At 32.5% G+C, this 12,042-nt stretch overlaps 1 protein-coding gene across 4 annotated transcripts in view; it reads left to right on the forward strand.

Moving 5' to 3' along the window:
* The window catches only part of Dop2R (dopamine D2-like receptor), a 144,342-nt gene extending 134,754 nt beyond the window's left edge, over positions 1-9,588 (forward strand). For 2 of the 4 annotated variants that reach the window (XM_085663609.1, XM_085663608.1), the window contains exons 4-8: positions 1,963-2,215; positions 2,710-2,810; positions 6,289-6,483; positions 8,093-8,589; positions 9,032-9,588. In XM_085663609.1, the coding sequence (XP_085519735.1) occupies positions 1,963-2,215; positions 2,710-2,810; positions 6,289-6,483; positions 8,093-8,589; positions 9,032-9,240 (1,255 nt within the window). In that variant the 3' untranslated portion in view covers positions 9,241-9,588. The remainder of the gene's footprint in view (positions 1-1,962; positions 2,216-2,709; positions 2,811-6,288; positions 6,484-8,092; positions 8,590-9,031) is intronic. The other 2 variants (XM_035872589.2, XM_035872590.2) reach the window with 2 other exon arrangements.
* The last annotated feature ends 2,454 nt before the right edge of the window (positions 9,589-12,042 follow it).

Below are 12,042 nucleotides of genomic sequence, written 5' to 3' on the forward strand. Positions count from 1 at the left end.
ATCCAACAGCTTTTAAATTTTTCGAAACGACGTTTTCGTCGTTGATTACTTGTACGTATCCACTCGTTGAATTCGAACGTAAACGAAACTTCTAATGGTTAGTTTTTTTTTTTCTTTTTTTTTTTGTTATAATCGATCTGATTTTTAGCCTGAAATCGAAACTTTTACGTTGAGATTGGATGTGTCGAAAAAATTGATAGAGAAGTGATAAGGGTAGTTTAAAGAGACGAAATAAAGAAAACAAAAAAAAAATACGAGAGTTGCGAGAGTTTGTCAGGGGATGGAATGGGATGGAAGAGAGAGAGAGAGAGAGAGAGAGAGAGAGAGAGAGAGAAAGAGAAAGAGACAGAGAGAGAAAGAGAGACAGAGAGAGTGTAAGAGAGAAAGGATGGCAATTTATAGACGGTAGACTTTGGACTCGACGTTTATCTCGAGAGAGCTCTCTTTCTCTCTCTCTCTCTCTCTCTCTCTCTATCTATCTCTCCCTCACTGTCTGGTTCAGTCTGGATAAATTGAATTATGGATGTGAATAACGAGAGAGAATCTTTCGATATATTATCAATTTTGACGATACGATACGATAGGGGCACGCGTGAGATAGTTATTAACGAGACGGACATACATATACATGTATTATATTGATCGATTTTCCGCAATGAGACTTTTTGATATATACGTATATGCTCCCTTGATTATATTATCGAACGTAATAATATTCGTTAAAAATAATGGTATTGAAAATCGTTGATTTGTTAATATTTGATATTGTCTATTACTATTTGATAACAATGCTTTCGCTAATTCATGGTATTTTCAGTAAAATTTAATATATAATTAAGAAAAGTTTCGAATGTTCAATATGTATATATATATATATATATATATATATATATATATATATATATATATATATATATATATTTATGTATATATAGAATATCTACTTTTATACGAGTATACAAATGAATTATTATTGTTTTGCGATATAGCTCGTGGATTTCTCATTATAATTATATTTGCAATATATTTATGATATATATATATATGTATATATTAATTGAAAGGCATGTCAAATATATTTCATATTTGATTCGAGGATATTAAATATTTATTTATTTATTTGATAGAACGTTGATATTACGAAATTAACTATGTACATAATAAGGCTATAATATCATTAATTTTTTTTTTTCTTTCACGAGATAACGAAAGCTTACCGCTAACGAAAGTAATCCCTTTGGAATTATGTTCGTACGTTTACCTATCGTTGAATCGAATAAACCGACCTATTCCAAAAGCTTTTAACAACGGTATGTCATTAAATCGCATAGCTTTATACTTGTTTTTACAATGTAATTTCAATTTGGAATGTTGGATACATTGAATTACGAGTGACACGTTACAAGCTGATTAAAAGTTACACGTGCTTTTGTATTTACTCATTCTCTCTCTCTCTCTCTCTCTTTACCTACCATTTTTACTCATGTTTTTTGATTTCGAACCTTTATTCAAAATTTTATTCAGAGACAATACTTGGATTAACGATTAAATATTAACGGGTACTCAACGTATTCGTTATCGACTCTCGCCACATGAAAATTGCCGTTTATCGACGAACCATTAACGATTTTATATATATATATATATATATATATATATATATATAAAGGTTAACAATTTTTAACTGCTATTATTCATCGAGTATAGCTGAAGTATAGGCTCTTTAATAAAATAAAAATATACGTATGTCCATTGTGAAATGTGAAACAAAAGAAAAGGAAAAAGAAAAAAAAACAAAAAAAAAAACAAAAAAGAAAGAAAAAAGAGATAAGCAAAATAGGATCTTATCCCTTCATTGGAAAGGTCATTGAACTTTCTCATCCGGAACTTTGTAAATCTGTGTAACGGTATCCATGTAACGCCGACCGAGAGAATCGTTCTCGAAAGAAATTTGAATTGCAGATATATAGCGGTGACGCAGCCGATAAAGTATGCCAAACACAGGAACAATAGAAGAGTGTGGTTGACGATACTGTTGGTCTGGGTGATATCGGCCGCGATCGGTAGCCCGATTGTTCTTGGCTTGAATAATACTCCCAACCGATTGCCGGACCAATGCCTCTTCTATAATACAGACTTCATCATCTACTCGAGTCTATCCAGCTTCTACATACCCTGCATCATTATGGTGTTTCTATATTATAACATATTTAAGGTATTCTCATCTTGTCACTATTCTTTTATCTCTTCTCTTTTCTCTCTCTCTCTCTCTCTCTCTCTCTCTCTTTCTCTTTTTACAGATAGAGACTAAACACTATAAAAATAAACGCACATACTTTTTCTCGTTTATATTTTCATTTGAATAATCATATCGGATAGATTCAATTAACTGTATTTATATATCATTACCAATTGTTTTGTGGTTTCTCTTTCAAATAATATCGTTTAGTTCGATTAGATAATATCGTTAATTAAATAGTATCATTCCGTTTTAAGATTTATTATCAAAACGTATGACCAATGTTCACCAACAAAGCAATTCTGGACAATGTTCTAATTATTACGAATTATTGTAATAGAATTTCTAATTTACGAATAAATATATATATATATATATATATATATATATATATATTTATTTGTAAATGATCTATTCTATTTCACTTTAGTTACCGATATTAAATTATACTATTGTGAAATCATTTTCAGGGTCTACGAAATAGAGCGAGAAAAGCTCGAGCTAATCGAAAACCAAATCTGGGAGAAATAAAGCCGGGCAGTATTATAGAGAACATCGCGAACACCCGGAGGTGAGTAAACGTTTGTATTTCGTATCGCGCGATCTATCGTATCGCGTTTATGCGAACTATATTGTATAAATCATCTAACAGTATATCGAAATTCGTCGAGAATTTCGATCATCTCGAAGAATACAATATCATTCTCGTGATCTTAACATTTTCCATTTGTTTACTTTTGCATTTGTCGAGAGTGCGCGGAGTTAATAAAAATTTTATATTGAAGATTTTTCAGGAAGGAAAATTTTTTCTTTTCTTTTTTTTTCTTTTTTTCTTATATATATATATATATATATACATATATATATATAATAATAATAATAATAAACAAAATTTTTTTTTTACCCCCACGTAATTCATAATACTTATTTATTATTGTATGAAAGAGCTTAAAGAGCAGCATCTATCGCACGCACGCTTATGCACGCAGAGTATAAACGAAGGGAGGGTTACAATTAGAAATGACGTGAAATGATTTAGAAAGTAATTCGCGCGGGACGTGTCCCGATTACGCTTTTCGTAAATCGTCGAAGAGAAAGGAAAAGAAAAGAAATGAAACAGAAAAAAACAAAAAAAGAACAAAAAAAAAACAAAAAAATCAAAAAAAAAAAAAAGAAAAAACCAAAAGAAAGAATAAGAAAAAGAATCAAGCACGAGGATAAAAAGAAAGAAAAAAAAAAAAAAAAGAAAAAGAAAAAAGAAAAAAAACACGGAATATCTCACTTAAATTCGAGGTGATTTTTTACAGAGGATTTAGATCCGCGCCGAGGGGTCGCGTGGTGAAACTCCGTTATACTAAGGGCAGATCTCGCTTGGCTATCTCGCTATCTCGCGTGTTTTTTCATTTCCCTTGACACTTTACAACTGCGAGTACGTTTCGATTCATTAAGTTGGCTTACGAGTAAATGGCATCGAATCTTTCATAGAAAAGAAATATCTTGTTTTTTCTTCTCCTCTTTTTTGTTTTCTTTGTTTTCTTCTTTTTTTTTTTTTTTTTACTCTCTCGAGAATTATCCTATAGTTTTTTTTTTTTTTTCTTGGATCGCACTCAAAGATTTCATCTGTACGATTTGAAAGTTTTTTTTCTTTTTTTTTTCACCTCTTTTTACGAGAATCGTAAAATATATTCGTTCTTCTTCTTCTTCTTCTTCTTTTTCTTCATCTGTTATTACCCGATGCTCGTAAAACTTACTACTATACACGTCAGCAAATACAATATATATATATATATATGTATTCTTTTTTTTTCTTGTAATCTACGATTGAAATTGTGATACTTTACAGAGGGGAAAAAAAAAGAAGTAAAAAAGAAAGTAAAATAAAATGAAGAAGAATGTAACAAAAGTCGTCGATTAACGCGAAAGAAATTATAACGCGTTAAATCTTCTTCTTATTCTTATTCTTCTTCCTCTTCTTCTTCTTCCTCTTCTTCTTCTTCTTCTTCTTCTTCTTCTTCTTCTTCTTCTTTTTCTTCCTTGTTTGAATAAGAGACTTAAGTCATTCCTTGTAAATTTCGTAAGACAGATAGGAAAGTTCCCTTGTCTTCTGAAAAATCACCAGCTTAGAGAGTGTATGTATGAGCATTCGCAAAGTAAGATACACGTAACTCATTGTTCATAGTTAAATCGTGTAAAATTACATTCGATATATACCAAGAGCAAGGTTGATATCGTTATCTATTACTTATTTAACAAACACAGAGAACGGATCTAACATCAAAGTGTTATCGTGCGAATCCCATGGAATTAATTACCGATGCCTCCACGCTAGGACGTGTTCGTTATTATTTATGGTTTCGTTCCGTAGCTCGCGTTTGTTAGGAGATAGAGAGTACTATCGATAAATTGGACTTAGGTGTTTACATCGTCGGCCACATTTTGCCTCTCTAACTTCGTCTTTCCCCATGGGTTCTATGTATCGAACATAATCTCAGTTTCGTGTTAATCCTTGCCACATTCTCTCTCTCTCTCTCTCTCTCTCTCTCTCTCTATCTCTCTTTCTCTTTCTCTTTCATAAATACAAACGCGTATACACATAGGTAGGTATATACACGCACACATACATAGATTATCCTTAACAAAATTCTCTTCCATTCGACGATCTAGTCTTATCGACGTTGTTCCCATTACGTTATGAAACGAAATTTAGGTCGGCATCCAAGCTCGACCTCTATGGTACTTAACAAAACTTACGATGAGCATCGTCTTTGCCCGGGCAACGTTTAGAGAGTTAAGCGCATTTTCGGAGATCACGAGTTCCTTGCATCCCTCCGCGGCGTTATCTACGAAAGGCAAGCGATCTACGTTTTCCTACTTGGAAATAAATTTCATTGGTCGCGGAAACCACCAGTGGGGATGGTGGTTTGCCTCTGTCACGCTTTTAATGTTGCTTTCGCTGCTTTCTCTTTTTTACTTATCTCTCTCTCTCTCTCTTTCTCTCTTTCTCTCTCTCTCTCTCTCTCTTTCTCTCTTTTTCTTACCCCTTTCCTATCTTTAAAGCTACAAAAAAGTCCAAAAATATAGAGGTCATAAATAACAAAAATTCACTTTCCGTTTTGGTATTAAACGTTAACGATTTTGGATATTAGCAAGACGTTCAGTGAATAACTGCTTTTATCATCCATTACCTTAAACGTTTCTCCTAACTTTTCTTCAACTCGATCCATGATAAAGATAGACCGGTCTTAATAACTCAATGATAAAAGTTTATTATATTCATACTAAGTGAATATTAGATAATAAAGCGATTTTCTTTTAAAGTTATGACCGAAGTAACGTACATACGTAAGCTTCCATTTTCATACGATTATTATCGTTTCGTTCTATTTTAGAACGTCGAATTTATCCAAGAGAGAAAGAAACTAGCGGGAAAAATGATCTCCTACTTTTTTTTTTCTTTCTTTTATCTCTTCAGGCTGCGCAAAAACAAATAAGAAAAAAAAATGGGAAAAGGGAAGGAAAAAAAAAAAAAGAAAAAGAAAAAGAAAAAAAGAAAACAAGATTATAAAATCACGAAAATATCTATATTTTATGTCGATCCGAACTCATACTCAAGACACTATCGCCATCTTTTCTTGAGCTCGACCGTAGGCATGAGTTAACAGGGGTTATTTCATTTCATATCTTCGTCGGAAGAGTCGTAAAACGTGAAATCGTTTTCGCTGAGAAAGAAGGTCGCGTTTAACGTGTTGGAAAGAGAAGAGGTTGTTCATAGGTCGCATGATAGATGTCCTTTTTCTAGTTTAGCCGCTGTATGTTGTACTCTTTCTCTCTCTCTCTCTCTCTCTCTCTCTCTATCTATCTCTATCTATCTATCTATCTCTATCTCTGTCTCGTTTTCTCTTCTATCTTCTCTCTCTCTCTCTCTCCTCTCTCTCTCTCTCTCTCTTTCTTTCTTGGTGATGACTCGACGCTGGCAGAACGATGGAAAAAAAGGAAAGCATGATAAGTGTAGAAGCTTTTCTAGAAGGCTTTTGACTAAGATCACGTAGTGGGTATTCTGTGGCAAGGTTCGCCGAGACGGCATTGGGGGCAGCCGCCTTGGTGGCTCCCGGCATCGAGGAGCCAACGAACACCGCTTCCGGTAGCAACGAGGACGAAGATGAAACGCCTTTAGATCCAGTTGTGGTCATCTCCAATGATAAGAGCACCGAATTCTTCTTGGCCACTGTCGTCGAGGAAGCAGCGTAAGGAAATCGAATTTGTATCACTATTTTTTTGTTTTTTTTCTTTTTTGTTTTTTTTTATTTTTTTTCTCACTTTCATTATCTTGATTAAGATGACGAATATTTTTCTAATATCTTTTACAATACGTTCCTTTTACTTTTTAATACAATTTCATTCTTTATCACGTTATAATCATTATCTGTTTTCTTTTTCTCTTCTCGTTCGATTAATTCGATTTGATTTGATTGGACTTGATTTGATTGATTATTGGATTATTGGACTTTTTTTTTTTTTTATCAGAACTTTCCTCAGAATAAGAGTTTTAGAATATTTAGAGAAAATTTAGAGAGAGAGAGAGAGAGAGAGAGAGAGAGAGATGTATATATTAATTGTTATCTTACAATAAAATGATTTAAATATTTTTGAAATCGACGATACGAATAAAATCTGCACTATTCTAATCAAATCTTTTCGACGAACATGAACGAGTTCCTTAACGTAATTTTCAGTTACAGCCGAATATATCTCTCTTCGGTTATAACTTATATATCACGGTGAAACCGAAGTTTGGTAAACAAGTTTCGTTGGGTCAGCTCGTCGAAAAGCGGGAAGCAAGGATTACATCCTCCTTCCTCTTTGTATTAAAGGGATAAGAGAAACCGAAGGCCCTTAAAATAATTACATTTCTAGTAATTAAGTCGACCCAGTCAAATCTCCTTCGTGAAAGTAATATAACTCAATATACTCTAAGCTTTTCCTCTTCATCGATTGGTTTCATTAATTAATTAATTCTCATTGTACTTTATTTTTTATTCCTTTTTTTTTCATTTCTCTCTCTCTCTCTCTCTCTCTCTCTCTATCTATCTATCTTTTTCTTTTTCTTTGACTATCCGTAATCACGTATAAAGGGATATAATAATGAGAGGATCGTAGAAAAGTGATTGAGAACTTTAATCATCTATTAATTTTCTAACTCTTCTTTTGCTCACCTTCGATCAAACGACTTCCGTACGTAAGAGTAGAAAGAAAATATCGTTCGTCGTTTAACTCGGGAAAACCTTTTATCGATCTTTTTCTTTTCGTAGTACATACGAATGAGAAAGAAGAAGTAAAGTTAACCTATAGAAGTAATACAATGGATTGAAAAATACGGGATGTTCGATTCTCTAAGATTTCTCCACTTTTACTTGAACAATGTTGAAAATTCGATGCTTTGTACTTGGATAGTGACCGTAAGCGAGAGTATCACTTACTTAGTTCCCGTTTTCGAGATTCTGGTTTAAAGGTCTGAATCTACAAGGATAGGCTATTTAATCGAAAGTGGTTGCTGGTAGATAGTAATCCTTGGATTCTCGAGGTAATCACAAGAGATTGAGAAAGAGAGAGAAATGGCGATGAAAGTTCTCTCACTATTTCTCTACCGCTACATCTCGTCCTATATAGAGATTAAATCCAATACTCAAGGTTATTTAAAATCGTTGTAAAAAAAGAAAAAAAAGAACAAGAAAAGAGAAAAAAAAAGAGAGAGAGAAAAGAAAACAAACCAATCGAGAAATATTCGTCCTTGTCACGTGATTAACAATAATAACTATTATTATTATCCAAAGGTTTCTGATACTCGAATGATAGTTGTCGTTTCAGCGCGGTGGCGCAAGCACAGCTGGGCGAATCGAATGGTCGAAGGAATTCGGGTTACGATGGTGCCGCAAGCAGTACGATGATTAACGAGCCAACCGAAATGAATTCGAGTCCAAGTCCAAATCCACGGATCACTTCGGCTCCGTCATCCTCGACGTCATCCTCACCACCTCCATCGGCAAGACCTGGATCAGCAGCCGCGACAAGTATCCAAGCTTCTCAAACAGATCGTAAGAAGAATGGGAACGGTGCTAGCAAGCAAGAACTCAAAAGGCTCAAAAGTACTGGATCCTTGCTTCCTCTTCAGCTTGGTAGGACACCAAGTGTTTTATCCGGCACTACGTCAGCTAGTAAAAAGGACAAAAAGAACGCCAGTTCTAGTTCAAAGTTCACGATATACAAGGCTAACAAGGCCAGTAAGAAAAAGAGAGAAAAAAGTTCAGCTAAGAAGGAACGCAAGGCAACTAAAACTCTTGCTATTGTTTTGGGTAAGAAGTTTCACGTTTACATCATTATTCTTCTATAAGATTAACAATTTATCGATATATATATATATATATGTATATACATTTACGTATATGTATGTACATACGTAAATCGATCAAAATCTTGTGTATCTCGTTTAAATCTCTGTCTCGTTGTTATTATATTTTTCCTTTTTTTTCTTTTTTTTTGTTTTTCTTTTTCACCTTCTCTCCAGACGAACATATTTTATTATCGTCGTTTACTTTTTTCTATATAAAGAAAAAAAAAAAACAAGAAGTTACTTTTACATCTCTTACATCAATCCATTTTTATTTGTGCAATTAAATCTAATGTTTTTATTTCTTTCTCTTTTTTCTTTTTTCTTTTTTTTTTCACTTTTCTCCTTTCTTCTATCGGCAAAGTATAACTTTTTTTTTCTTTCCCTTTCTTTCGTAACGATTACAGGAGCCTTCCTGATTTGTTGGGTGCCATTCTTCACGTGCAACATCATGGACGCGATGTGCGACAAGTTGGCAATGGCCTGTCAACCAGGTGTCACGGCTTTCATTATCACTTCGTGGCTCGGTTACATGAACAGTTTCGTCAATCCCGTCATTTACACCGTCTTCAACCCCGAATTCCGAAAGGCCTTCGGTAAACTTATGCGCCTTTAAGTCCCGAAAACAAATAACGCTACGAGAGATAGCGAAAGGACCTATACGGACATCGCGTTTATAATTAACGTATAATATCCATTCGATAAAACGTGAACATTAAATTATCCGAATATGAACGGATGGAAAATATTGATGTAATTAATTTTAGGTAGGACGTGTTACAAGATGATAACGTCGCCTAAATTTCACCGATACGTCTCATATTTGTTCTCATTTAAATCGAGATTAAGGACTCACAGAAGCGAGCATCCCCGTTGACTTTTTATAAACGACAAGAAAAGTTTTCTATTTTTATTTGTTGTTGTTTTTTTTTTTGTTAACTTTGTTTTGTTTTTTGTCTTTCTTTTTTTTTTTTTTTTTTTTTTTTTATTGCGGAGAACACTCGTCTTGGTCAATCGAAATTGCAATGGAATTGTTTGATAAGTTGTAATAGTGCGATAACGTTTAAATGAATGAACTAATGATCTTAGAATATTGAGATATGCTACCATTGTACAAAGAGTTATATATATATTATATATATATATATATATATATATATATATATATATATATATAGTAAAGATATAAAACGATCTCTCGAAGGACTCTTTCGGATATGGTCGTTAGTTCGAATATACACATAATAGTACTGCGTCGCTCGAGAGAAAACGTTTTTCCTTCGACGATATCATTTTCTTTTTGATGTGTTCCATTTTCCGTTGAACGATAGATACATAAGAAGATAAAATAAAAGTAAACGGACTCAAATACGAAAGAGGTGGTTGGAGTGGGATAAAGAGTGGAGGGAGTATTTATTAACGTGGGATATATTTGTTATACGAATGTTTATTATAAATATACCTACATTTTTCGTAGATATATATATTTATATATATATATATATATATATATATATATATATCTGAGTACGAGCCGTAACAGTATTACTATACTAGTTACCTAAAATTTAGCAATATTTTTTGGGCACTCTGACACTCTTTGAGTCTCGGCCAAGAAACGGAGGTAAAAGAAGAGGATAGAAATGAAAAGAAAAAGAAAGAAAAAAAAAGAAAGAGAGAAGAGAAATAAAAGAGCGAACAAAAGAAAAATAAGAGATATAAATCGAGAAAAAAAAAAAGTAATATAATAAAAGACAATGCCGAGAGATTTACTACTGAGATATATATATTAATGTAGAAGGAAAGCTACGATACTCTCGCAAAATATATTCGTTCTCGATTAAAATTCGACGACACGAATTGTATTTCTATACCAAAATTGTGCAAACAAACAAACAAACAAAATCTATGCGTATACCACATTTCTGATACTACATTCTGATACTATATTCCACGAACACGTAATTACGAACGCCGACGTACTCGAACGTACTCGAACGATATTGCGAATCGTATTTGTGATTCCGAGGTATTATGTCATCTCTCTCGTTATGTATTCGCGCGAGCACGAGATTACGTCCAGTGAAAAAAAAAAAAAAAACAAAAAACGAAAAAAAGAAAAAAAAACAAAAAGGAAAAAAAAAACAAAAAAATAAAAAATAAAAAAGAAAAAAGAGAAAAGAAATCGACGAAAAAGCAAGTATTTCGAGCTCTTCACGTTACATAAGTTTTCGTCGATCGAAAATCATCTTCGTATTTTTGATTTGCGTTGAGAGAAGGAAAATAATAAAAAAAAAAGTAAAACAAAAACCGAACAAGGAATTCAAATAAAACGAAAAGAATAAAAAAGAAGAAGAAGAATAAGAAAAAGAAAAAGAAGATGTGAATGGCGAAGATGAAGAGGAAGAAGAAAAATAAGAAAATCACGAACATTCCTTGCGATTGAATTTTTCAAAACATATCAGTGTGTTAGTACGAAATTACACAGTGTTATCTGTTCGTTCTATCGACTCTCGAAGGATCTTTTTACACATATACATACATACATGTATACATATGCACGCACACTCATATACACAATCGCATATACACACACGTATATACGTACGAAAGTTGATCGCGAAATGAATATTTATTGTGAAATATTTTAAGGAAAAAAAAAAAAAAAAAGATAAAGAAAATGAGTTACGATAAAAAGATAGGGAGTAAATAAGTGTATACGTTCGGCCGATTTAGGATGCATTTCGCGCGTGTCACGTTTTATCGCAATAACGTCAACAATCGATTAAAAAAGCTTTCTACTCCGTTCATTTTCCAACTAACTTAAAGCTTCTAATGCCAAATCTAATCGTGTAAATTTGTAAATATATATAGTAGAAACTAGAATTAAATGTAATTAAATATTTATCGTAATGGATATCATTGGACGTATTACGATAAATATGATCGCGTTTTTTGGCGAAATTGTGCGAGCTAAAATTAATTTACGTACAATTCATGACAAATTCATTATTATTCGATGATTACAGAGATAAATTTCATTGAGAAAGATTAACGATTTAATCCTTTAATTTGATGGACTTTGGAATTATTTCAGTTATTATTTTATTATTATTAAAATTTTTTATATTAAAATATTTTTTTTTTGTTAATTATTTTTACTTAAAGAGAGCGTAAGTATTTCTTTTTTCTTTTTTTTTGTTTTTTTTTTTTTTTTTTAAGAATTTATAGTAACTTTGATATTATTGATATTTATCCTAATTCATTTCTTCAATTCGTCATTAACATAAGATTTATGGAACCCGACGAATTTTTCATTAGAGTTCTGTACACCTTGATAAATTATCTTAGCTTAAAATTACAACAATCATAAATATTGATTTTCGACAATTCATATTGACTTTAATTGACATAATAC

Source organism: Vespa mandarinia, chromosome 23 (assembly GCF_050613455.1).
Source record: "Vespa mandarinia isolate Hongniang chromosome 23, ASM5061345v1, whole genome shotgun sequence".
Lineage (NCBI taxonomy): Eukaryota > Metazoa > Arthropoda > Insecta > Hymenoptera > Vespidae > Vespa > Vespa mandarinia.